The 27,923-nt window shown below is 44.6% G+C and overlaps 2 protein-coding genes and 1 long non-coding RNA gene across 6 annotated transcripts in view; 1 reads left to right on the top strand and 2 right to left on the bottom strand.

Moving 5' to 3' along the window:
• Nucleotides 1-3,941, bottom strand: part of DPCD (deleted in primary ciliary dyskinesia homolog (mouse)) — a 24,988-nt gene extending 21,047 nt beyond the window's left edge. Inside the window, exons 1-2 of one of the 3 annotated variants that reach the window (XM_083149208.1) lie at nt 3,848-3,941; nt 1,838-1,918 (exon numbers count right to left, since the gene is read on the bottom strand). In XM_083149208.1, the coding sequence (XP_083005334.1) occupies nt 1,838-1,918; nt 3,848-3,878 (112 nt within the window). In that variant the 5' untranslated portion in view covers nt 3,879-3,941. Of the gene's footprint in view, nt 1-1,837; nt 1,919-3,416; nt 3,658-3,847 lie in introns of those variants that run through there. The other 2 variants (XM_083149209.1, XM_083149207.1) reach the window with 2 other exon arrangements.
• POLL (DNA polymerase lambda) lies at nt 3,630-27,671 on the top strand. Of its 2 annotated transcripts, none has more exons than XM_083149206.1 (9): nt 3,630-3,806; nt 6,147-6,262; nt 7,631-7,928; nt 14,169-14,337; nt 17,879-18,196; nt 20,961-21,134; nt 21,392-21,520; nt 25,437-25,605; nt 25,990-27,671. In XM_083149206.1, the coding sequence occupies exons 2-9, from the start codon at nt 6,154-6,156 to the stop codon at nt 26,349-26,351; spliced, it is 1,728 nt and encodes a 575-aa protein (XP_083005332.1). In that variant the 5' UTR covers nt 3,630-3,806; nt 6,147-6,153; the 3' UTR covers nt 26,352-27,671. The 2 variants fall into 2 exon arrangements, with proteins under 2 accessions (XP_083005332.1, XP_083005331.1); XM_083149205.1 differs by having other exon boundaries at nt 3,631-3,806; nt 6,144-6,262.
• The window catches only part of LOC146009131 (uncharacterized), a 46,224-nt gene continuing 40,506 nt past the window's right edge, over nt 22,206-27,923 (bottom strand). Inside the window, exons 2-3 of the long non-coding RNA XR_014444614.1 lie at nt 27,620-27,715; nt 22,206-23,288 (exon numbers count right to left, since the gene is read on the bottom strand). This is a non-coding gene — a long non-coding RNA (uncharacterized LOC146009131). The remainder of the gene's footprint in view (nt 23,289-27,619; nt 27,716-27,923) is intronic.

Here is a 27,923-nt window from a genome sequence, read left to right on the forward strand (position 1 = left end):
AGGTCACATGGTGACAACTTTTTTTTGTTAATTCCAATAGTGTCTGAGCCTAATCGTGCTTAAAAAAAAATCTTCTCAAGAATACAGTGGGAATCTTCCCTTATATAATCTCATTTATTTACAGTTTCTTATATAGCGCAGCAAATCCCGTTGCGCTTTACAATTCATGCTCATTAATATTAATGCCTGAACAGAAGATGGCTCTTTTCAATTAACTCCCCGAAGACATGTAGAAGCCAAATATATGCAACAGATGATCAATGTAACATTGTTTTAGTAATTGTGGTAGTAACAATATTTATCTAATACTACTTTATTATCAGCAACTTAGGGTGGGTACACATTATAAGGATATCGGGAAGATTTGCTGCATTGGAATGACAAACCGTCTACTCTACATAGTGCACTTACTATGGGCCTGATTCAGACATGATTGCTGGGCTGTAAATCTTGGGAGCCCAGTGATCAGGTAAATGGCGACCCGCACTTCCTGCTCATGTGGAGGGCTGAGAATTTGTTCGCAGCCATGCACATGATGGGAAAACCATTAGGAATCACTCACCTTAGAATGGTTTTCCTCCCTGTTCGCAGCACAGAGTAAGCCAGGACTGACTCAGTGCTGCGATGGCCATGGGGAGAAGGAGGCCGCTGCTGATGGCAGCAGCTCTCCCACCCAACAGCCGGGGAACACCTGCATTTTCTTGGGCACTCACAGAAAACCCTGGGTCACTGCCACCAAATGGTCACAGGGTCAATCACACTGAACAGCCGGCGATGGCTAGCCATCGCTGGCTGTCTTTGCACGGATGGCAGTACCATGCGCATGCGTACAAAACCCTGCTGCACTGCAGGTGGGGCAAATGAAACGTGTGCACAGAGAGTTAGATTTGGGTGAGTTAGCTCAGACTGAAATCTAAATGACAGTGTAAAAATTAAGCAATTAATATTTACCCTCCACAGAATCAAAATAACTCCACCCAAATCTAATAATGTGTACACACAGTACAATTCAGCATACAATTTTGACTATATAGTCAAAATCACATTGGGACAGCACAAATCGAAGCCAGATAGACAGGGCTGCATTGACTATATGGTGCAGATCTGTACTATATAGTCAAACTTGCTGGCGTGTCTTCTGGCTTGCCGTGCGATTCGATCCCGATGCAACCCCATCGCATCAGGATCGAATAGCATGGCCGTCGACTGTGTGCACACACTAAAAGTCTGTCCATCTGGCTTCGGTGTGTGCTGTGCGGGAGCGCGCCTCGGGATTGCAAGAATAAAATCTTGTGCGATCTGCATGCGATCCCGATGCAATTTTGACTATATAGTCAAAATTGTATGCTAAATTGTACCGTGTGTACACACCATAACTCTCTCTGCACGTTACAGTGCAGCATAGTTGTGTCCATCTGCAAAAATTGCTAACGAGTCTGAATCGGGCCCCTTGTCTGGTAAGATGAGCTGCATGGACAATCAGATAATAGATACTGTATAATGAAGGACAAAACAAGGTATTGTTCCGTTGTGAATTACATTGGGACGTCATCCTGTACCCATCCTGACTATACTTACAATACAGATGCAGCTCCTACCTGTTCACTTTAGAAGGATGCACCCACACAAAACACTTATGTACAAACATGAACAAAAGGACTTCCAGAGACTGCATCGGCCAAAGCCTCTATAAGCCAGGTAAGGATGGCAAATTACCAGCGGCTTCCCATTGGAAACTCTTTCTCCTAATGACAGTCTGGACTGGCCGATCCAGTGAGAGAAAGCCCTGCAGCACATAGGTAAAATCTGCGACTAATACCGTATATACTTTACTTACCCAAAAGCTCATTTGTTTTGTGATCATATTCCTCGGCCATTTCCTTGCCATCTGAAAACAGATAATGCACCTTTCTTCTACCTAGATATAAAGGAAAAAGGATTTAGAAAAAGGGAAGGTACAGAGTGGAAAAAAAAATGGTGGAACAACGGATAGCTTGCGGTCTCACAATACTGTAATTACATAGAGGCTCCATGATGGGAAATATATATGTAGGTTACATATAAAGTTATGGGAAGTATGCATTTAAGGTCACATATACACTAATGGGAATCACACATGTAGTGCTGCATACGATGATATTGTAAACACATCTGCATGGTTGTTTATGAACTTATGAGAAGCACACTTGTGTGGTTACATATGACGCTATGGGAATCACACATAGCAGGTCACATATGAAGATATGGGAAAAACACATGTAAGGTCACATATGAGATTATGTCAGTGGTTCTCAAACTGTGGGTCCTGACCCCAAAGTGGGTCCCGACCACCTCAGCATTGGGGTCACTACTTCATGTTGCTGGCTATCAGACTAATGTGTTTGTTGAGGGGGACAGGGGATAACTCCTTAAGTAAACACCCTCTTCTATCCCCTCATTACCCACTGCCTCCCTGTCACAATAGTGGTCACTTCATTTCACGGACCACACAGTTGTGGCAGCCATTCTGTGGTAACTTGCTGGGGTCCTGTAATAATATTTATTGTCTGACGGGGTCCCATTGCAAATAGTTTGAGAACCCCTGGATTATGTGAATCACATATATAAGGTCACGTATTAGGTTTTGGGAATCACATATGTAAGGTTACATATGAATGTATGGGAATCACACATGTAAGGTTAAATATGAAGCTATGGGAATCACATATGTGAGGCAACATATGAGGTCATGGGAATTACTAATGTAAGGTTACATATGCAGTTATGGAAAGCACACATATACGGTTACATATGAAGATATACAAGGTTATATACAGTATGAAGATATTAGAAACACACATGTAAGGTTACGTATGAGGATATGGGAAGCACTTATGTAAGGTTACATATGAGGTTATGGGAAGCACACATATAAGGTTACATATAACGATATGGAAAGCACACATGTAGGGCTGCATATAAGGATATGGGGAACACACATGTATGCTTACATATGAAGATATAAGTACACATATAAGGTTACATGTCAGGAGATGAAAAGCATGCATGTAAGGTTACATACGAGGAGATGGGGAGCACACACGTAAGGTTACATATGAGGAGATGGAGAGCACACATGCAAGGTTACATACGAGGAGATGGGGAGCACACACATAAGGTTACATATAGGGATGTAAGGAGCACACATGTAAGGTTACATATGGGGATGTAAGGAGCACACATGTAAGGCTGCATATGAGGATATGGGGAGCATACACAAAATGTTACATGAGGATATGTAGAGCACACATTAGGCTGCATATGAGGATATGGGGAGCACACATGTAAGGTTACATATGCAGATATGGGACGCACACATTTAAGATTACATAAGAGGATATGGGAAGCACACATATAATGTTACATATGACAATCACCGTCTTGCAGTAGACAGGTCTTCTTAGCAGCTCTCAGACTCTCCAGCCACTGCTGTGCCGCCATCTTTACTAATGGCATAAACTACACGTCCCTATAGCAACCAGTCCGTCACCATAACAACCGCCAATAACCGCCGTCAATTAATATGGCAACGTAACCCAGGCCTACGCCCAAAACTGCACAGCATCCTGCTTATCTGTAGCTGGCAGCCAGCCTGGTTGGCCGTGTACAGCAGTAATAATATCTACACTGGGAAGACTGCGGCAATGCTGCCCACAGGACCACCACAGTGCCCGCTATCACTTCCGGGTCATCCGGAAGCGGCAGTGACCTCAGTCAATAATCCTGACCTGCTGCCGACCTGCAGTGCTGTATTAAGTCCTAGTGGGGTAAGCAGAGAACAGAATACCGAATTGTTTTCGAGTCTGACCTGTTCCTATCTGTGTCCTACACACCTCCATGCCCGTATCTCCCGCTGCTCATGGCGATCCACTTCTTCTCACGCCTGGTACACTGGGAGTGAGAGATATGTAGCCCGCCACAGATTCCTTGACTGGTCTAGAAGTACAGCAGTGCTAGTGGTTGCCAGTGCATGCCAGCCCAGCATGCTTTGGGCTGGCATGCAATGTGGGACCTGTAGCACCCATCCATCAGCGACACAATAATATTTTACTGTGTATTATTCCTTACCTCCCAGTCTTTCTCTATACATCAGTGATCACTCTGCTGTTGTGCTTCTAGCACATGTCTGGTCTGTATATCAGTATTGAAATACTGACCACGTTGTGCTAAAAGCACCACAGCAGAGAGTGACACACAAGGCAGGAAAGAGGAACTGATCAGAGTTTGAATGATGCAGGGTACTAGAATGAACACTATAAACCTTACAATGCCTATTTATTAGTATGGTGCAATAGTTAATTGCAACCAGTCACGACTGAGCAACATTTGCCATGAAATTAGCAAATCTTATGTAAGATGCTTGCTCAAGCAAACCACTAAATAACTGCACTTTCCTAGTATAGAACCTGCCACAGATCTCCGCTATGCCAACACATATTACTTTCTATCAGCAGTTGATCACTGGCTGCCATGGACCAGCATCATATAAGAGTATTATAATATTAGTGCAAGCTTACTTACAACTGACACTTCAGTGGGACTGGCGGAAGGAATTGCAGCGTGAGGCAGTTAGCGGATGATAGTCGCCCATGCACAGAAATATGTGCGAGGGGAACTGTTAGCTTTAAATGAAGATGGAATTTATTAGTAAACAGATGAACTGTGGTATTATACAGTATGACTGTTGTTAGTTTGTAATGGTGGGTCTGTTTTCAATTGATGCATAGGATTTATTTTTTTGCTACACTTAGAGCTTGCAATGCGATCCTTCGTCATGACAGTCACAACTAGGGAAGTGAAAACCTTGCAAAGAGGGGTAACATAATAATATCAACTTCAAATACTGGGGCAAATGTGTTAAGCATAGTGAACTAATAAAGTGTAAGGTGATAATGCATCAGCCAATAAGCTCCCAACTGTCATGTCACAGGCTGGGTTAGAAAAATGACAATTAGGAGTTGCTTGGCTGGTGCGTTATCACCTTTCTCTTTACACGCTACATGGTATGTACCACATCGTTCATTTCATCATCTCATCTGCCATGCAGCACATCACCTGGGAAGATGCAAGGAACAATGGCCCTCATTCTAGAAGCCTCGCTCCCCTGTGCGTTCGCACAGGGGAAGTGATGTTTTGCGACTGCGCATAAACTTTTATGCGCATGTGCAGTCACTTTGTGCGAGCGGCCACTGCAAATTAATTATGCGCTGGCCGCTCGCACACAGCAGTGGGGGACGTAGGGCAGCGACCTGTTGTCACGCCCATGGGAACGCCCAGCGTTTCATGGGCATTCCCATGGTGATTGGCCGATAACACGGGGTGGCGGCGTGGTGGCCCATTAGAATATGGGAACGCCCAGCGTTTTATGGCCGTTCCCAGCGTTCTCATGCTAATGGTCAGATGGCGCGGTGGGGCGGGCTGTCAGCTGCCCGCCCTATTCCCTCAGAATGTCCACGCAGATCAAAGGTTGCCCTGAGCAACCTTAGATCTGCGTGCACGTTACACATCACTCGATGGCGACTATCGAATGATGTGGGTGTCGCCCCCCCCACAGGCTGCGAACGGATGTTTATGTAAAACATCATTCGCATGCCGTGCAAATGGTGGGCCAGCATACCACCATTCACAAGGTGGGATCTGGTTGACTCGCAAGGATGCAAATTCGCATCCTAGCGAATCAACCAGAATAACCCCCATAGAGTAGTTTGACCCATGGTCACAAATCATCCGCTGTGGAAGCCCATCACACAAAAACTAGGGGGGAGTAGAACACATTCGAGGCATTATTGGTTACATCACTACGTTTGTACTTCATATACTTATTATCATGTTATTGGATTGTGCTGTGCAAGAAATGCATCTTTGGAGGCAGTGATAACAGAGGCAGCTCCCAGTTCGTCATCCCCGACTCATGCCCGAGTAATAGTGGCAGGACCAGGGGAGTCTTTGTATTGTACGGAGTACTGCAGTGTTTGGATTATTCCAGTGTAATGTTTATACTCTTACTGGTCAAAGTAAATGCTAAGTGTATTATAATGTAATGAAAAGTACTGTTCTCATGTAAACAATCTTATCATTTATTGCTTTTGTCTAATCTTTTTCAGTAGAGTGTGCATGGAACCGAGAGGCATTGTTAAAGCTTTCCCCAAAGTAAAAAGACTAAGAGAGAGCAGCAGTTCCACTCAGGACCCAAAAAGGATCAAAGCAGATGTTGCTGTCCAAGGTAAGCGGTAGTAAGATGTGGTACGTGCGCAGTTGTTACTTACCACAGCACATAGACTGTGACTCCAGTGCTGGAGTCGCAGGCTATGGCACATAATGGGGGGGGCGCTACAAAATGACAGGCACCAGCCTTCACCCTGCAATATGCACAGATCCCTCTATTATCAGAATGGGCCTCTGTGTCCTGTCTTTTACACTGTACTTGGTGACATAGTTCTCTCCAGCATAAATCCATAGTAGATTTCGCTGTCATATCTTCAGTTAATAGATATTGCGAGAGAAGGTATAAAATAACAAGCAATTTCCCTGGCACTGACCGTACACCACAATTCAATCAATTTTGCATGCTGTTGTGCAAATGGAATAGACAGCAGGTGGAAATCATAGGCAATTAGCAATACACCCCCAATAAAGGAGTTGTTCTGCAGGTGGTGACCACAGACCATTTCTCAGCTCCTATGCTTTCTGGCTGATGTTCTGGTCACTTTTGGAAGCTGGCAGTGCTTTCACTCTAGTGGTAGCATGAGACAGAGTCTACAACCGATACAAGTGGCTCAGGTAGTGCAGCTCATCCAGGATGGCGCATCAGTGCGAGCTGTGGCAAGAAGGTTTGCTGTGTCTGTCAGCGTAGTGTCCAGAGCAGGGAGGCGCTACCAGGAGACAGGCCAGTACATCAGGAGACGTGGAGGAGGCCGTAGGAGGGCAACAACACAGCAGCAGGACTGCTAACATTCTTCTGCCTGCAACATCCGCCAGCATGACCGGTTTGGCAGTGAGTCCGTAATAGTGTGGGTTGGCATTTCTTTGGGGGCCGCACAGCCCTCCATGTGCTCGCCAGAGGTAACCTGACTGCCATTAGGTACCGAGATGAGATCCTCAGACCCCTTGTGAGACCATATGCTGGTGCAGTTGGCCCTGGGTTCCTCCTAATGCAAGACAATGCTAGACCTCATGTGGCTGGAGTGTGTCAGCAGTTTCTGCAAGACGAAGGCATTGATGCTATGGACTGGCCCGCTCGTTCCCCAGACCTGAATCCAATTGAGCACATCTGGGACATCATGCCTCGCTCCATCCACCAACAGACTGTCCAGACTTATCTATATATAATCTATGTAAAAAAATTATAATTTTAATAATAAAATATATATATATATTATTATTATAAAAATTTTTTTTTACATAGATTATATATAGATGTCAGTAAATTACCCTCTATTACTCCCTCAGTGTCAGTTGCTTTTTGGCGTTTTTTTATTTCAGCATTGTAATGACATCATCTGCATTTTAGAAGCATAGCTTTAATTTAAAGTGTACTGCGATCTATAAAGGTTTATTCTACCACTAAATCTTTTTTTCTTTACCTATTCAGAATGTTTTTTCACGGGAGTACATGCACACATCCTTCAGGCAGGAATTGGCCAGGCCAGATCCGGAATATTTCAAAAACAGATCGTTCAAAATGGTGGCCAGGTTTCTCCTCAGTTTTGCCCTGAGGTGACACACATTATAATTGATGACGGTATGGACTGTGACCGCGCCTTCCGGCTGCTGAGGCTGCAGAAGCTTCCCGTGGGCATGCAGCTGGTGAAGTCCAGCTGGTTAAGCCTATGTATAAAAGAAAAGAAGGTGGTAAACACTACAGGGTACAGCCTCTTCATCCCAGATCGGTACGTACACATATCAACATCAGGAGTTTTTTGGTAATATAAAACAAATCTATATAACATTTGTTTTATTTAATTTTCCTCTGATTATCTGTTTCAAAAACTAGAAGACAAATGCTGTACACATTGAAGATATGGCATTATTAAGGAATAGTTAACATATGGGTTCAAGAACAAGTTTGAATATGTAAATAATGTATTATTTATCTGAAATTTGTTAACAAAAAAATTAGTTTGGACGGTACTTATGTACTAACTGGGCTGCCAATTTTGAAATCGGGTCCATCGCATCGCATCCGACCATATCGCATGCGATACGATGGACCCGATTTTTCCATAGGATTCAATGTTAAAATGGACTGAGTCCATTTTAACATGGAATTCAATGGGAAAAGGGGTCCTTTTCATACCCCTACTATCCAAGTGGGCATGGAGTTGGATATAAACCTGTGGCGAGCGTAGCGAGCCACCGAGCCCGAAGCGTGGCGAGCGGACACAGAATACCGTCCCCTCGCGGGGCTCGCTTCGCTCGCCACGCTTCGGGCTCGGTGGCTCGCTACGCTCGCCACAGGTTTATATCCAACTCCATGCCCACTTGGATAGTAGGGTATGAAAAGGACCCCTTTTTCCCATTGAATTCCATGTTAAAATGGACTCAGTCCATTTTAACATTGAATCCTATGGAAAAATCGGGTCATCGCATCGCATGCGATATGGTCGTATGCGATGCGATATCGCATCGCATCTGATTGTATGCCTTAAGTTAAGGCATACAATCAAAAAATCCGCAGCCCAGATAATACATAAGTACCGTTTGGACTACTTATTCTAATATCTAATGCTCTTACTGCGATATGTTGACAAAAGTGATTAGACCCCCCCCCAGCGAAAGCAAAATGGTATGCTCCTGCAGCAAGCCCATGTTCCCAGAAGTATAAAATGGGTAGGGGTCACGGATTAGATCATTTGCTTATGAAGTGGCTTGGCAGATGGAGCTAACTGAATTTGAAAAGGGGATCATCATATGCTGCTTGGTCAGTGTGGTATGAGTGTGAGAAGCATTGTGGTGATGGGAAGGTCCCTATGTCCATTGTGTCTTTTGTCATAAATGCATGGAAGAGAAATGTTCGTCGCAGGAATGCGCCTCGCCCTGGAAGACCCCCGGTACTGCAACCCAGGGAGCTGCAAAAGAACATGGGTCATGCATACCACAGCACATGAGTTCCAAATGGCAACTTATGTGCCATTTTTGACAAGAAGGACCATGCACTTGGATATTATGGGCAAGCTGCTGCTTATAAACCACTAATCCCAAAGAAAAATGCAGCCCAGGGTTAGGATGATGTAGAGTGCAAAAACTGGACAGTGGCACAATGGCTGCGAGATGAGTATATGGAATGACTAATCACGTAGACATTTTTCAGATCAGATGGACGTGTTGGGTTTGACAATTGCTAGGAGAATGTCTAATTCAGAGTACCTACAGTAAAGCATGGACCTGATGGTGTTATGCTGTGGGGCTGCTTCAATTGGCTTGTCATGGGCACATGCACAACAAGAAGTATAGAGACGTGCTCTCCACATTGTGGCAGTTCTATGGAAATTATAAATGTGTTCATCAGCATAACAATTCCACCTGTCATGTTTCCATGGCATCACTAGACTGGTATACAAACATTTTGGTAACTCGGATGCACTGGCCAGTTCAGCGTACAGATCTTAACCCCACTGAGAACCTTCATGAAGAGTTAAAGCGATTGGTGCATTCTAGGCTGAATTGACCTTCAGTGTCTCAGTTGGTCACTGTATTTAAGGCGGAATGGCAAAACATACCGCCCGCTGTAGTCCAGGAACTTGTAGACACAAAACCTACCGCCTGCTGTAGTCCAGGAACTTGTGGACACAAAACATACCGCCCGCTGTAGTCCAGGAACTTGTGGACACAAAACATACCGCCCGCTGTAGTCCAGGAACTTGTGGACACAAAACATACCGCCTGCTGTAGTCCAGGAACTTGTGGACACAAAACATACCGCCTGCTGTAGTCCATGAACTTGTAGACACAAAACAATACCGCCTGTTGTAGTCCAGGAACTTGTAAACCCAAAACATACCTCCCTCTGTAGTGCAGGAACTTGTAGAAACACATTTTACCGCCTGCTGTAGTCCAGGAACTTGTAGACACACAATTTACCGCCTGCTGTAGTCCAGGAAGTTGTAGACACACAATTTACCGCCTGCTGTAGTCCAGGAAGTTGTAGACACAAGTCTTACCGCCCGCTGTAGTCCAGGAAGTTGTAGACACACAACTTACTGCCTGCTGTAGTCCAGGAACTTGTGGACACAAAACATACCGCCTGCTGTAGTCCAGGAACTTGTGGACACAAAACATACCTCCCTCTGTAGTCCAGGAACTTGTAGAAACACAATTTACTGCCTGCTGTAGTCCAGGAACTTGTAGACACACAACTTACCACCTGCTGTAGTCCAGGAACTTGTAGACACAAGTCTTACCGCCCACTGTAGTCCAGGAGCTTGTAGACACACAATTTACCGCCTGCTGTAGTCCAGGAACTTGTAGACACACAATTTACCGCCTGCTGTAGTCCGGGAACTTGTAGACACAAGTCTTACCGCCCACTGTAGTCCAGGAGCTTGTAGACACACAATTTACCGCCTGCTGTAGTCCAGGAACTTGTAGACACACAATTTACCGCCTGCTGTAGTCCAGGAACTTGTGGACAGTCTGCCAAGAAGGGTATCTGTAGTAATCTCCTTCAAACTACTGACGGCAATAAAATCTCATTGATCTGTTTGCTGTCAGTGTCTTATCACACTTGTCTACATAGTGAATGAATCAGATACATTTTACCTAATATAATATAATATGTGCTGTATAAGAAACTTAATGAATAAATAATAATGTATACAACACAATGCAAAGAAATATTCAGAGGAAACAATGGACTATATGACAGTTATCTGTTCTTTGCCACATATAAATACAGAAATGATATTTACAAAGGGATGCGGTCATTTGGTCGAATGCATTATGGTCGAATGTCATTACATCGAATCCATTAGGTTGAATTGCTAAAAGGTCGACATGATTCTAGGTCGACATGGGAAAAGGTCGAAATGATTCTAGGTCGAAAGGTCATTAGTTCGACAGGTCATTAGGTCGACAAGGTCATTAGTTCGACATTGTCTAGGTCGACATTCACAAAGTCGACATGGGGTTTTTCACTGTTTTTTGAGCCGACATGTGCTGACAGGCGGTATTTCATGCCCTACCATCCACTAGGGCGTGGTGGGAGAATAAAATAGTGTGCCGAGCGTAGCGAGGCACCGTGCCCGACGCATAGCGAACGCAGCGAGCGATGCGAGGGGATGCAGTGCACTTTAAACTGTGTCCATGTCGACTGTGTTGACATTCAGGTAAAAAAAACAGTGAAAAACCCCATGTCGACTTTGTGAATGTCGACCTAGACAATGTCGAACTAATGACCTTGTCGACCTAATGACCTGTCGAACTAATGACCTTTCGACCTAGAATCATTTCGACCTTTTCCCATGTCGACCTAGAATCATGTCGACCTTTTAGCAATTCGACCTAATGGATTCGATGTAATGACATTCGACCATAATGCATTCGACCAAACGATCCCAACCCATTTACAAAAGATAGTTACTTCAGTAATATAATAGGTAAAGTTTTAGAGCACTATTGAGAAAACAAAGTATTTAGGTATTTTATTGTAGGAAGGGAAACAGTCGCTAGGCCGGCGTAAATTACGACCACTAAAGGTCAACAGAGCCACATGACATAGGTCGAGAGGGTCGGAAGGTCATCGGTCAACATGAGTTTTTTTTTTTTTTTTTTAAACAGGTGGTATGTCATACCCTACCATCCACTAGGCTGTGGAGGGGGAATATAATAGTATACCAAGCGCAGTGAGGCACCGAGCCTGAAGCATGGCAAGCGCATCGGTACACTGATAAGATGACATAGACATGAAAAAAATCATGTTGACCTTCCCAATGTCGACCTCCCGACCCTGGTGACCGATTTCATGTGTCAACCTAAGCCCTGTAGACCTTTAGTGGTCGACCTAATGTATGTCGACCTTCGATATTATGACCCCTACCCTATAGGAAAGTTTTAAAGGCCCTGCCTATGATAAATAGTGCTCCAGCCAAATAAATGTCTTATATGTGTTTGAAAAATTACAGTTGGGAGCTGATTGGCTGGATCACTATTTTTCATGTGCAACAAGGTCGACACAAGCATTAGGTCAACAACCTAATCCTACTCACCAAGTTCCTCTGGAGAAGATCTGTCATCTTGATCTAACGTAGTCCAGGTCTTCTGCCCCTCGTCAGGTCTTCTGCGTCTACTCCCGCTGGTACCCGTGTGACGAACTATACGGAGAGAGGCTGATGTTCCATCTTCAGCGTCTCTCCTCCGAATGATTCTATTGGCCGCCTAGCGGCCCATCAGGAGCCGAGTTTGGCGGCCAATAGAATCCTTCAGAGAAGAGACTCTGAAGATGGAACATCAGCCTCTCTCCGTATAGTTTGTCACACGGGTACCAGCGGGAGTAGACGCAGAAGACCTGGACTACGTCGGATCAAGATGACAGATGGAACTTGGTGAGTAGGATTTTCTTCCACAGGTCCCCCTATGGATTTCTTCGGATCCTGAACACCGGACTCTTCAGCCCTGGAGCCCCAGACCTCGGAGCACCGGACCACGGACCAAGGGACCAACCTACGGGCTCAAGATAGGTAAGTATCAGTATGTGTGGGCTTGTATGTATTAAAGTTTTATTTTTAATGGGTGTCAATGTGTTTATTTAACTATTTCTTTTACTGTGGAACTACAAGTGCCAACGGGCCCTTTAATGCCCCGCATGCTGGGACTTGTGGTTCTCCAAGTCACAGCATGCGGGGGAGGCTTGCTGGGACTCATAGTTCCATAAAAAGTCTCCCCCCAGCTGTGGCATTACCCTGCTGGCTGGTTGGGCCCGGTGCTGGTTCTTGAAATACGTGGACCCCTAGTCATTTTGTCCCCTGTATTTTGGGAACCAGGACCGGCCCTTGAGCCTGATGCTGGTTTTATAAAATCCAGGGGACCCCTATTTGTTTTGCCCCATGATTTTATGACAAGTGATACAAAAAAGAGGTAACTGGGTGATATGGGTGCGCACACAATACTCTCCAGCAGCTTATTCAAGGTGTTACTCTTAAACCACCTTAGGGAACCATACAAGTGTGCAAAATAATTGAATTGATACCAGCGCTAGAAAGGTAATCCTTAGAGGTTTTTCAAAGTATATAGTCCAATATCCAAATTGTCCCCCAGATGGGTACGGTAGTTAGGAATGTGGTAATCCCATGATTTTATGAAACCAGGACCGGCTCTTTCAGCCCGGGGCTGGTTATGCTCAGGAGGGGGACCCCACGCCGTTTTTTCGCGTTTTTTTTTTTAACTCTATTTTAACACCAGAAACATGCACAGATCACAATGATCTGTGCATGTCTCTGACCAATTCGCACATCAGACCCTGGTCTGAAAAAAGTGCGATTTATAGACACCTCCAAAGTGCGATTTCAGTTTGGACGATTTGGGGGAAAAATGCGATAACGCCATTTTGTGGACGAAAATATCGCAAAAAAAAACAAACAAATCGCCCTCTATTAAATGTCACCCAGCATGTAGCCTACACGGGAAAGAGTCATTTTGCGGATATCACGTTTTTTGACAGGGTGGATACCGCAGAATGAGTAAAACAAATCCCTAGTGATCTGAGAGCAATCTTAGATTGAATAAATCAGTGGACACATACATATGAACATAGAATACGTAATTACTTTGTTTGAAGTGATGGGGACTGAGCAGCTATTTCTGTGTATGATATAATGAGAAGCAGGATGTGAAGCAGTGCATAGTCCTACACTGTAAATAATGCAGTTATGATGTTGTCACTCACAGCTTTTGTACTACCAGCTCTGCCCAGGGATATTTCCGTGTTGGTAAATATCTATCAATGACTTCCTGAAGCCTTCATCTCTCTTTCCTAGAACTTGCTCCCAAGATTTCCTATTATCACATAATAGTTATGTTCCTACATCCATTTATGTCAGGTATTTCCCCTGTGGGCATAAAAGCACCGTGTGTCTGAGACTTCAATAGAACCACAAGTAAGGATGATTCCTAAAATAACTATAATCGTGCGACAGGTACCTGGATGTGAAGAACCAGTCAGAGACTGAACAAAGAGAGCAGGGGCCTGTGCGTGACAGGAAACCACATGATGAAGTGACACCGGCCACAGCCAGCTGCTCGCACACGGAACCGGCTCCCGATGTCTCCGCCACACTGACTGATGGCAAGGTGTTCGAAGCACAGGTGAAATCTACTAGTTAATACAAACCCTTGCCCATAAAGAAACAATTCTCATTATAAATGGTTGAATGTGCGTGCAGAGAACGGTGATCTACCACAATATAATGGGTCATTCCAGGAAAATGTCCTTTTTCATGTAGTTTTTATAACAAGCTTTGCATCAAAATTGAAGTATATCATGTACCACACAAACAACATTTACTTTGCACAAAACATGGTACTTATGTATTAGCAGGGCGCCCATTACATAGTTTGCGTTGTGGTGTATTGAGAATACCAATACACCACTTTGCTGGCTACGTAAACAATGTAATTTACGCAAACTACGTAACTTACGTAAACTACGTAACTTACGTAGTTTGAGCTGTGCTAATACATAATGATTCATTTCCTCACTATCCATGTCATACCCTCATTATCCACATGGGCGTGGAGGTAATTTTATAAAGTGTGGCGAGCGCAGCGAGCCACCGAGTACGAAGCGTGGCGAGCAGACGCGGATACGCTCGCCACACTTTATAAAATTAACTCAACACCCACGTGGACAAAGGGGGTATGATGTGGATAGTGGGGATATGATTGTGTTAGTGTGTGTAGTGTATGTGTGTAGTGCATTATACTTTCCCTCAACGATGTCCTCGGCGCCTCCAGCACTCGGCTCCCCGCATCGCGTCCTCCATGACGGTCCTCCCCGGCGGCAGCAATGTACGCAATTAGCATAGAGTGCTCCCCCAGCGGCAGTACGCTGAATTACGTACATTGCTGCCGCCCAGCCATGACTAAAAGATGGTGTAGGCTGTATATGGTTCTGATATTGTCTTACTGCCTGTCCGGATGAAAAGTGTGGAGTGAGCTGCCTGGGTTATTATGCAAGCAATGCTAATTGCCCAGTGATTATGAAACCCATGTGCAAAACCATAGTAACATATACCTAGATGCCTAAATGGACACTTTCAGCCTCTCTGGTCACTACAACACCCCCAGTGATTCTTGCCGTGCTTCCATTGCTGTGTACCAGCCTTTTGACAGGAGCAGTTTCTTCCCCTGTCTATGGTCGATGCTACAGTGGATTTGGGAATCCAGTTTCTCCCCCGATGCTCCCTCCCGTGACAAAATCTATTAGACAGCCTTTTTCGCTTTCACATATAGCCACCTACCATGACTGCTTATCACTTTCCTCCCCTTCCCCTGCAGCAGATTTCCATGTCTGGATGCAGGTGTTTCTGTAGCTTATGTACGTAGTGTTCATTCTAGCACCCGCCATCTTTGAAAACTCTTCCCTGCCTGGGGTGCCGCTGTCTGCTGTGGTGCTTCTAGCAGCACTGTATATCATCACTGATATGCAAACCAGACCCATGCTAGAAGCACTACAGCAGACAGCGACACCCCAGGCAGGGAACAGGAACTGCATGGGTTTTCAAAGATGGCGGATGCTAGAATGAACACTATGTAGGGTAACAATGACTCTGTCATAGGTGGCTATTCTGCACATTTTTGCACAAAGGTCCTTATTCTGGTTCACATGCGAAGGCAAATTCCTTCACAAATATACAAAACCATGTGCACTGCAGGTGGGGCAGATGTAACTTGTGCATAAAGAATTAGATTTGGGTGGATTTTTACTTCAAAGTGAGATCTATATTGCAGTGTCAAAATAAAGCAGCCAGTATTTACCTTGCACAGAAACTAAATGACTCACCCAAATCTAATTCTCTCTGCACATTTTACATCTGCCCCCCTGCAGTGCACATGGTTTGTCTATTTGAGAAGGAATTTGCCTTTGCGAGTGAACCAGAATAAGGGCCAAAGAGTTATTGCAGATTTTACTGTGTACCTCACTGTAAGTAGATCGTAGTAGAGCAGCCATAGGAAAAGCGGTGGCAGATGCAAAATGGAGACTGAATCAGGCCCTATGACTGATATATATATATATATATATAGAGAGAGAAACAGAATATCCAAAGGATATAAATGGCAGCACTCCTGGTAATACTTGTAAAAAAGAATTTTATTTCATATGTCACCTGACATGGAGTTTAGCATATAATGCTGGGGTACAACTGCAACTGATGGAATAAGCAGGTACAATAAGACATGGGTCTCAATTAAATGAATGGAACATATTCACCATTATGGCAGTCAACGGAGCCCGTTTCGGCTTATCCAGCCTTCATCCTGGACTGACCCACACTAAATCAGTGTCCCAGAATCGTATATATAGCCAACAACAATTAGGTTAATCCACACCACACTGTGTAATTTACTGGGGCCAATTGCGTTACTCCGTTACCCTGCACATGCATATTACCACCCACCGGATCTCCAAATATGGAGTATCCGGTTTTCTTCCAATCAGAAAGTACGGAACAATACACACCTCCGTGCGTATCACAGAGTTCAGTCTAAGTGACAGGGGCGTGCGTCCGATGCGTCATAGCGTCATCGCGCATCCACCCAGTCAGCTAGAAGCCGGGACAGCCTCCTTGTTTAGGAAGGTTACTCCTCCCATCTGGCAGCGTCCTCCTGACGTACTGTCAGTACAGCCAAGCAACGTTGCCCTGGTAACCCGCTGCCACCAATGTACGCTGCAGTAAGCAAAGCCATCGGGGCCGGGTTGTGTCAGGTGTATACTTGCTGTAAGAAGACAACTTTCAGGTACACATCAGGTAACCATTTATAGCCTGGTATCTCGTCGCAACGGTCTGTCGACACCAGTCAGTGTCGACCACCGTGCCGAGCCTTCTCAGGAATCTGGACCGCGGTCTGTAACCCTTAGGGACCACCTCAAGATCCTCTACAATAAACGTAAAGTGTACATAGAGAAGGGTAGGGGTAATTTGGGAGGCATATGCATTACAATAGTTAAGGAGTCACGCAGTCTATGACCACAAACAATAAAGATACATATAAATAATCAAATGCAAACCAAAAATAAGGGGAAAAAATTGAAAACAATCAGCAGAATTTGCTGGGTATATTTCAAAAGAAATTATATAGAGATCTGTATGGAAGCAATGCATCTCATAGCCATATCTCTTCAAAGAGAGACATCTATGTCAAAAAATGCATGACAGCCAGCTTGTGTCACATCATTAGTTACTGCTCCCCAATTAGGTGATGTTTGTGACTCAGGAGCAATGGTTTCAAACATATAGACTGAGGATCATCTATTATATGAGAGTAAGTGGAGGAACTATAAGAAGGATGACAATGGGAACTCTTCATTTAGGCCAAACGGTGATAAGGATGCAAGTTTCTTTATCCATTGGCATTCTCTTTGGAGAAGAATTTTATGTCTATCACCCCCCCTCCGCAAGGGCGGTATATGATCTACCGGGATGTAGAAAAAATCACGTAGAGAGTGTCCTGCTTCATGGTAATGACGGGCCACTGGTGGGGTGGCCTGGTCAATACTCGTTAATGCTTTTTTAATTGAGGATCTATGCATAGAGATCCTCTCCTATATATATATATATATATGTATGTATGTATGTATGTGTTTAGAACCAGTAGCTAATATTGGTATGTTCTTCTCTTTGCGAAGATGTCCGAGGATGAGGGCAGCGACGGAGAAGATGTCAGCGTTACTCAAGGAGATCTGGATGCATTAATGCTTGGCCAACATTTTGCAAAGGGCGCAGAGCATGAAAAGTCCGGCGACGAGACGCCAAGAGTGGCTGGAAAGTGGGTGTGCGCTCACTCATCCGAGAGCAAGAGGGAGAATCACAACCAATTTATCACGGACAAGCTGGAGCTGCTAGCAAAGGCTTACTCTGTACAAGGCGACCGCTGGAGATCTCTGGGTTATTCAAAAGCTATAAATGCACTTCAAAGTTATCATAAACCAGTCACTTCGTCTCAGGTAAAGAGCCACAATACATTAAGGCTTCTTTATATAGAGTCTTCAGTCATATAGTTAAGGCCCCCATACACTAGCCGATTTTGGTCAGATTTCGGCCAGATCAGTCGGATCTGGCCGAAATCGGACCAAAATCGGCTAGTTTTGATGTCCCCTCAGATCCGATGCGCGATCCCGTGCGCATCGGATCTGCGTCGGGTGGTCGGACCTGCTGCACGTCCGACCACCCGACTTGGGACCTAGTGGGGCGGCGAGGCGGTGGAGGGAGCAGGGGGGGCTGGGGACGCTGCGGGGGACACAGGCGGCATAGAGCCAGGCAGGGAGAGCCGGGAGCTGTCAGTACTGAATAAAAAAAAAAAGCCCATACAATGAATGGGCAGCCTGTGATTGGCTGAGCGCTCTCTCAGCCAGTCAGCAATTGGCTGAGAGAGCGCTCAGCCAATCACAGGCTGCCCATTTATTGTATAGGCTTTTTTTTCTAGCACTGACAGCTCCCGGCTCCCTCTGCCCGGCTCTATGCCGCCTGTGTCCCCCGCAGCGTCCCCTGCTCCCACCAGCAGCCCTGCTCTGTAGCCCCCCCCCCCTCTCCCCGGGTTTTTTACATGTGATAAATCCTACGGACAAGTCGCCCTAGTGTATGGGGGCCTTTAGATAACACCACATTGGGCAGTGTCAGTGACTTAAGTAAGTATTTCTACATATGTTGGAGAATATCCTGACAGAGATCTAAAAATTATGGAAAAGTTACTAAAAAGTATATAACAGACCCAATGTAGATGTGCAGAGAATATCTGGTGATATTATTATTGTTGGGGGTTTTGGTACTCTTTACCTAGAACGGCGCCCATTGCGACCATTGAATGCACTAAAAAACGGGTGCGATGGCCGCGATTTCCCATAGGGATCAATGTTAAAAGTGAGATTGGACGCGATTTTAGTGTTCAATGCCTCAATGCCCGCGATTTTTACATAGGAAACAATGTTAAATGGGCCACAGAGCCCAAATAGTCACCGTGAAGTCTGAAATGGCCCCCACAATTGTTAACGCCACCCCACGATCAACGTCAACCCGAAGCGTGGCGAGCGCAGCGAGCCCGCGAGGGGCGGCGGTACGCGTCCTCCGACCTTTTCATACCCCCACTATCCACGTCGGCGTGGAGTTGAGAATAGAATAGTGTGGCGAGCGCAGCGAGCCACCGAGCCCGAAGCGTGGCGAGCGGATGCGGATACCTTCACAGTTATACGCGTCCCCTCGCGGGCTTCCCAGGTGTCCATGGCGACGCGTTTACCTGTGAAGCCTGCGAAGGGACGCGTTTACCTGTGAAGGTATCCGCGTCCCCTCGCGGGGCTCGCTGCGCTCGCCACGCTTCGGGCTCGGTGGCTCGCTGCGCTCGCCACACTATTCTATTCTCAACTCCACGCCAACGTGGATAGTGGGGGTATGAAAAGGTCGGAGGACGCGTACCGCCGCCCCTCGCGGGCTCGCTGCGCTCGCCACGCTTCGGGTTGACGTTGATCGTGGGGTGGCGTTAACAATTGTGGGGGCCATTTCACAGTTCAAGGGCACTATTAGGGCTCTGTGGCCCATTTAACATGGTTTCCTATGGCCAAATCGCGGGCATTGAGGCATTTAACAGTAAAATCGCGTCCAATCACAGTTTTAACATTGATCCCTATGGGAAAATCGCGGGCATCGCGTCGCACCCGTTTTTTATGTACCCGCGATGCCCGCGATTTTTTACCCCCGACGCCCGCGATGCCAATCGCGGGCGCCGTTCTAGGTAAAGAGTACCGGGGTTTTTTTTGTATTTTTTAAATCGACAAAATAAATTGTCATTTAACCTTCCAATGACCACCGCCCTCTCCTCCCTTCTCATATGATACTATTTATACTTACCTTTCCCAGGCAAGTATTGTTTTTCGTGCAGAAGCAATACACCTTTAATTTGATTGCTTTTTAGAATAAGTATACTATTGGTATTCCATAATATGAGAGGCGCAGGCAAACATTGGGAGCAATGTTAAGTCAATGAATTGCACCAGGACAGTAGACAGTCCCCAAATACTTTTGGGATAGGGTTTGGATATTCCAAAGACCCAGTACCCCCACTGCCCTGCCAGGTTTAGAAATAGGCAATACCAGTAAAACATTTGCATCCAGATTTCTGTAATAATAGCATTAGAGTTTTTACTATATGTAGAAACTAGTAATTCTGAGGTCAGAGCCAGAGTTTGCCTGGAGACCAATATTTAAGTGTTGTCTCTATTGTGACCTCGGGTGACTGGTCAGTGTCCCCGGCCCTAAAGCTGGCATTGCTTCTTCATCTGCCACCGCAGGGAGAAAAGCGGCTGAATAATACTGTGGGTAGATTTCTTAAGCTCGGTGAAGTGATAAAGTGTCTCATTTTTATTACCGGCCAATCAGCTCCTACCTGTCATTTTTCAAACCAAGCTTGTAACTTCACAGTTAGGAGCTGATTGGACGGTGATAAAAAACAGACACTTCACCGAGATGAATAAATCTGCCTCTATGTACAAAAATATCATAGATCATAGTAATGTTTGAATATTGTAAAAATAATAATCCTAATTATCCAATTAAAGTATAAAGTATAAACACATGAATATAGAGAATGACACACAAGTAGCTATTTTTACTTATCTGCTCCCAAATAATGTCACCTCAATGTATCCTTTTAAAAAAAGTTAATTAAAATTATGGATAACATCCACCATTCTGATCTTTGTACACCTGTTTTGTTTTTAGGAAGCTGCTAAAATTCCTGGGATTGGTAAGAAAATGGCAGATAAAATTGAAGAAATACTGGACAGCGGCCACCTGCGCAAACTAGACCACATGAGTGACAGCATTGCCAGCCTAGAGGTGTTCTCTAACATCTGGGGCGCAGGTGTGAAGACCGCCCAAAGCTGGTACCAGCAGGTGTGTGTTCCGCTAATCACCCTGATCACATATGGTCAAGGCGTCCATTGTTTTATTTCAAAGATGTCTTCCTGGCCTTGAGCATTATCCAGGAAAATAACTGTTCTGACACGGCGGGTCATTACAATTTTTGCCTTTGTGAAAATTGTATTTTCTTTTACAGCTGTTTGATTGTTATCCTCATTAGTCTTTGCACAACTAAAGTCTTGTAAGAATCATTTTTCAGTGTCTGTAAAACTGTTATTTTTGTTCCTCAGGGATTTCGGACCCTGGATGATATTCGCACAAAGGCAAATCTCACCACACAACAGGCCATTGGCTTGAAATATTATGAGGACTTCCTAGATCGAATGTCCAGGGAAGAGGCGGGAAAGATCGAACAAACTGTAAGACCATTATAGTCATAAGTAACTTTGTGTGTTGGTTGTATGAGTCTAATGCCTGTGTGTGTGTCACCTTCACAGAGAGTCATACCCCTTTCACACTGGCCACCTGGCATTTTTAAGTGCAGGGTAGTTTTGCCGGGTGCAGCCGGACCCCATTCACACCACCCACAAATTACCGGGTTAAAGCTTTTCAACCCGGTAATTGCTGGAAAACCCGGGTTTTTCGGTGGTGTCAAAGGGTCAACACGGGTCTTAAATCCCAGCACTCTGACCCAGGTCAAGAGCAGGGTCGGTGAGACGGCATTTAAGACCAGTGTTGACCCTTTTACACCACCGAAAAACCCGGGTTTTCCGGCAAATTACCGGGTTGAAAAGCTTTAACCCGCCAATTTGCTTTGTGGTGTGAATAGGGTATTATTTATCTCGCATCTGGAGAACTAAGTCCATCTACAATAGCATTGAGAGCCTTGGATTTCTTTGCAGTGTTCCAAACTAATATCAAGCAAACCAGATAAAGGGGCGTATTCTTAGAGGGAGGAATCTACCTGTTCGCAAAATATGGCGGTGGCAATAAAAAATATATTCTACATATGCTTAATGGCATGGGTCAAATCCCACCATGCCTTCTATGTAGACAGCACTGCAAGACCCTTGGGGCAACCGCTTCACCTGCATTGTTCCCAAACCTCCCTCCTAGCCTGTACTTGTGTTTTATCTGGAGCTCCCTCAGGTTCTCCGCTAGGAGGTCTGCCTCTGTTTAGTTCAGATGGTATATTGTGTGTGCTCTCTGGTGGCCATGAATACACCCCAATACAAGCAAGGTGCAGCCGCCACAAAGCCCAGAATGCAGCTGGGACATAATAGGTTGTCACTTTGTTAATAAATAGTTGGCAATCTATGAACGAATTCCTGGACTTTCTTTTAGAAAAGTTGATTAAAATAAGGTTAAGCTACCTCTGAGATCTTTTGCTGCTGGGAATGGAACCAGAAGACATGGTCAAGCTGTGCAGATAAACTCCGCTTTACTCCAGCCTTTGTTTTCCAGGGTATTTGTGCCTTTTGCCTCCGAAATTTCTCTCTCTTCTATTATTCGGTCACAACATTAATATATTCTGCTAAGAAAAGGTTTTCTCTCCCACAAGCTTCTGTAAGAGCACAGCTCTTTGTGATGATCATCAGGACACACTATTTCAAAGACAGTCTGTTGGAGAAAATGAAAGGCAGCGGAGTTGGAAAGTTGCTGTTGAGTGACAGGATCCCTCGGGGTGGGTTGGAACGGGCCGCTTTATGTTACACCTGCATACACCCATCTCCGTGGAAGCATCGGTCATTGCGACGCTGTCACTCAGCCACAGAGCCTGACCTCAAAGAATGCGCACCGCACCGGACCCCACTGAGAAACTTGTTCCCATGCGTATGATTAAAGGCCAAAGGCCCAGTCCCCCCACTGCCGCCCCTCCCTTTTTGTTCAAACACGGTTGTCACGTAAAAAGATTTTCAAGAATGACTTTCCAATTTCAAGTACCTTTATCCTTCCCCCTCCCCATCTTTTGAAAAGTCAGCCAGGTTGTTGTGGCTGCTGCGGGAGGAGGAGCCGGCTCCTATTGTTGTTGTTGATTGGATTACTTGTCCTGGGTCTCTAGGCCCCTGTGGGTGATGCATAGCAGAAAGAGGGGATTAAGGGATTAGCCACTGTCCTTGCTGTATGTCACATCAAGATCTTGGGGGGGCTTCACACTCAATTGCGGTGTAGCAGGTCTTCAGAAATCTTCATTAAAAAGAGACAAAATATGCATTAGAAAAGAGTCGTGACCTTCTTAAGCATGTCACCGGCCCGCAGGACAGAATTAATGGGTTTATTCTGCTAATGAAAGATGATCCTTAATTGTTATAAGGATATAAAGAAGAGAACAACATAGAAAAGGCAAATTGGAAAACCAGAAACCCCTTAGTATGTTGGGTAATGGCACTATCTGTGAAATTCATTACACCGGGCCATATGTACCAAGCTTAAAAAAAAATGATAAAGTAGAGCCAATCAGCCAAGTTACAGTCTGTTTGAAAAAATGGCAGTTATGAGCTGTTCAGATGGGGTTTTTTTTATCACGCTCCACTTTATCACTTTTTGAAGCTTGGTGCATCTGACCCTCTGTATTTATTTATGAGTCATCGCTTTATTAGGTCTGCACCACCAGCCATAGCAATAGAAAGTGACAGTTGTCCAGTGACAATTCCGATTATGTAAGAAAATCCCTTCTAAATATATACATAAATAAATCTAGTGTGCATATAACAGGGTGTGTGTGTGTGTGTGTGTGTGTGCTCGCGCGTGTGTGTGGGGGGGTGGAATGAAGCAGCATGCTTCACTTTATATGGCCACTGAACAGCACTGTTCAGTGGCCATATAAAGTGTAGCATGCTGCATCATTCCACCACAGGACACTCCAAATGCATCATGTGATACATGTGATGTCACCGCTCTCCAATTATAAGGCTATATCTGGCAGAATGACATAATCAGATATTTGCATTCATAAATGTAACTTGTGCTGTATAAAAGCTGATTTGTGGTTGTTAGTTCTGGTTTGCTGCAAGCTTAGCAGTCAGCACTAATGAGGGGGGATAATACAGGTGTACATTCCAGCAGTACTGTGTGCAAGGCTCCGCCTCCACCTGTTTACATGGACTGATGCATAGTTGGTTGTTTGTAGTGAACAGTTGTATAATTGTGGCTGTAGATTATTACAATGATGAGGACTGTATGGGGGCACACCAGGTTGTTTCTCTGGCTTATTGTGCAAACCATTGTGTGTGCTTTACATGGGCTATTTAATGTTTGGGGAGCATGCACTGTAGAGTGAGAGAGCACTGTACATTTAGGGGGTTATTCTGGTTGATTCGCAAGACTGCAAATTCACAGCCTTGCAAGTCCACCAAACCCCGCCTGGCAAATGCCGACCTGCTCCACCCCCCCTCGCAGCGTGTATTCCCAAGGACCGGCTGCAAATGGGTGTTTAACATAAACATCCATTCGCATCCTGCGGGGGGACACCCACATTATCCGATGGTCGCGACCAACGGATGAAGCGGAACGTGCACACATATATATGGTTGCTCTGAGCAACCTTACATATGCCTGCACCCTCTGGAGGATATGGGCGGGCAGCTGACATTCCTCCCCCACCACCCCCATGTGCGTAACGGGCGCATTGCCATGGGAATGCCCATGAACCCCCCCGCACCCCCCGCTGTCACCTAGCGATCCCACTATTCGCAGTGGGTGCACCCAATGCATGCATATGCGCCTAACCCGACCATCAGGCTGCGAACACATTAAGTACCCCTTATAATATGATCATTTTAGAACATGTGCACTGTAGCCACTACATATAGTAGTAAGTAGACCGTTTCTGTTACAAATATTCCTAGTAACGTGTTGGAGGCAGATGGTAAGATCAGCCCTGTTGTGTAGAGATAATAATATTTTTGTGGTATTAATCCTTTCCCAAAACTAGTTTAACCCATAAAAATAATGACGCTATTAGAAACAAACTCTCCAGGCATGCTGGATGCACTGATTGAGGCCATTCGTTCACAATAGATTGAGGCCATTCATTCACAGTACATGAAACACTAGTTAATGAACTTTGCTTTTCTTTTTTCCAGTCAAAAAGATGTACAGGTGCAGCGTTCTTTAGTGCACCACTGTGATCACTTTGCAATGTTTCACATTAAATGCTATGTGCGAGCATACAATCTTTGGAGCGGTGCAGTGCTCTGGGTAGAAAAATTCAGATTTTGAAATAAAATAATAATAATAATGTAAAATATTATATTATAGTAGCTGTGAACGGAGAAGTTTTACCTCATACAATGTTAATTGCGTCTTTTTTTTTTTTTTTTTTGTCTCCATCAGGTCAAAAAAGCGGCTAGCGCGATAAACCCAGAGTTAATCAGTGTGGCTTGTGGCTCATACCGACGTCAAAAGTCAACATGTGGGGACGTAGACGTTTTAATTACACATCCTGATGGAAAGTCTCATAAAGGAGTGTTCAGCAAACTCATTGACAGCCTGAAGGTGCAAGGTGAGTCAATGTTCCCTGTCCGTCAGATGAGCTGAAATGTATGAATTCTCTATAAACAAAACGCTGGATCGCAAATCATATCCAAGCAGTGGTTGAGTCCAACCTGTACTTATGTATTAATCAAAGAACAGGAACCAGCTCCCTGGAATTCATGCTCAGCGAAGCCTGTAATTTACATTTGCTAATGATAAAGTTCGGCATTTCAGAACTCCTATTATTTATCTCTGGATTTCGGTCACCTGGCATAGTGGACACAACACGATATATGTTTAGTTTAGAAGTAGATGAAGACAAATGGGAGTCTTTGCTGTGTGTTTTATTAAAAGAACCCATTTAATCTTATATGTTCTTTCCCTCTCTTGCGTGTGTGCTTGGTCCTCCCAGGGTTCCTAACTGATGATCTGGTCAGCCACGAGGACAACGGAAGCCAGAAGAAATACATGGGCGTCTGTTGCTTGCCGGGACCGGGACAAAGACACCGGAGACTGGACGTCATCGTTGTGCCTTATGCGGAGTTTGCTTGCGCTCTGATGTATTTCACTGGCTCCGCTCACTTCAACCGCTCCATGCGTGCACTGGCAAAAACCAAGGGCATGAGTTTGTCCGAGCACTCCCTGAACATGAACGTAGTGCGCAATGGGAGCGTGAAGGTCAATACTGGCTACCCTGTGCCAACGCCAACCGAGAGACATATATTTGAGGCCCTTGGACTTCCTTTCAGAGAACCGCATGAAAGAGATTGGTAGATTCTGTGATGATTAGATGAAGGGGATCATGGGAAAGTATTGCTTCTAAACAGCTTAGCTTGTCTTTGGTTTAGCGGTCATCAAGCTATTTATAAATATCTGGATCTGGTATTTTAACATCAGCGAGACACAAGAACAAAGGTTCTCATGATATAATAATGTCACTAGTTCCAAATCAACTAACAATGAATGTGACCTTTGCACCTACCTTATTGCAAGAAGGGGTTGGTTTTATATTTTACGGCAGACCAAATTGGTCGGATATGGGCCAGCGGAAAGGGTGAATATGATACTTGTCGTTTTTGGAATATGATCGCCACTGGCAACTTTTCTGTTGGACAGTTGAATCTGTATGTGTCTTAGGAGGGATACCTGTAGGTCACGTGGTGTGGCCACTTGAAATCATGACAAAAAAAAATCACTTTTAATACATTTGCAAACCAGATAGAAATGAAAAGAAACCTACATCCAGATACCATCAAAGGCCTTGGTCAGTCGTCACCTAATTGTGGGATTATATGGCACAGTTGTGGTTTTAGTCAGTGTGTGTGTGTGTAGGAGAAAGGGGTCTGTTATTGGGATGCCTCTGCTCCATTCTCAGGGGTAAATTTACTACAGGTTGTATTTACCCCTCAGTGTCTAATATGGATTTAAAAAAGGAAATAATTTTATTGATTGATAATTTGTGTAGGAATACATGGGCAGATTTATTAAGGTTGGTGAAGTGATAAAGTGTCTGGTTTTTATCACCGGCCAATCAGCTCCTACCTGTGAAGTTACAGGCCTGATTTGAAAAATGACAGGTAGGAACTGATTGGCCGGTGATGACACCAAACACTTTATCACTTCACCAAGCTTAATAAATCTGCCCCTCAGTAACGCCAAGAACATCAGTCTTATTATAGTCTTAGTCTTATTATTACTGAACATGGAATAATATTTTTATGAATACAATGAGGTTATCCTGCAGTATCATTGGTTACATGAGCTGCCATTCTCCAATTAATTGCGGCAGACTTACTGTACTGATTAAAAAAAAAAAACATAGGTATACAAGATTCCCATATGATGCATATGAAATATTGTAATTCTGACTCCAGATCTGTAGCCCTGAGTGTAAAAGCATATGAAGTATAACACTCGTAAAGGATTCAGCAATGGATGTTTGTCATGTTATTGGCCGGTATGAAGGTGAAAGCAATGATTACATATTTATTTTCTGTCATTTTCAGCTCTTTGAAATCATGTGTGTGATAATGTCATCATACCTGTAAGATATGTCTGATCACCGAGTGGCCATAAATGACGTTCTGTCCACAGTATAGTAGTTGTGTTTTTCTTGTACTTGCGTGTAGATGAATGATCTAGAAGACAATGTGGCAGTAATTAAATTCTGAGCAATTGCTGCATCACAGCATCGGGGCAATGAACTCTCATCTAATTAGCACATTATCTATGCGGGGTGTGTAATCTCTCCCTGTATTCCTGGGGTCATTGGGTCGAAACTATGAAGATCAACCTCTAAAGGTCAACAGGGTTTAGGACTACAGATTTGGAAGGTTGACAGTCAAA

Source organism: Crinia signifera, chromosome 6, assembly GCF_055691185.1.
Source record: "Crinia signifera chromosome 6, ASM5569118v1, whole genome shotgun sequence".
Lineage (NCBI taxonomy): Eukaryota > Metazoa > Chordata > Amphibia > Anura > Myobatrachidae > Crinia > Crinia signifera.

What these genes read in the sequence shown, in the direction of transcription:
- POLL (XM_083149206.1), top strand. Translation starts at nt 6,154, where the DNA reads ATGGAACCGAGAGGCATTGTTAAAGCTTTCCCCAAAGTAAAAAGACTA. An exon ending in AGCCTCTTCATCCCAGATCG is followed by an intron (nt 7,929 to 14,168) that starts GTACGTACACAT and finishes ATCGTGCGACAG; the next exon opens with GTACCTGGATGTGAAGAACC. An exon ending in AACCAGTCACTTCGTCTCAG is followed by an intron (nt 18,197 to 20,960) that starts GTAAAGAGCCAC and finishes TTTTGTTTTTAG; the next exon opens with GAAGCTGCTAAAATTCCTGG.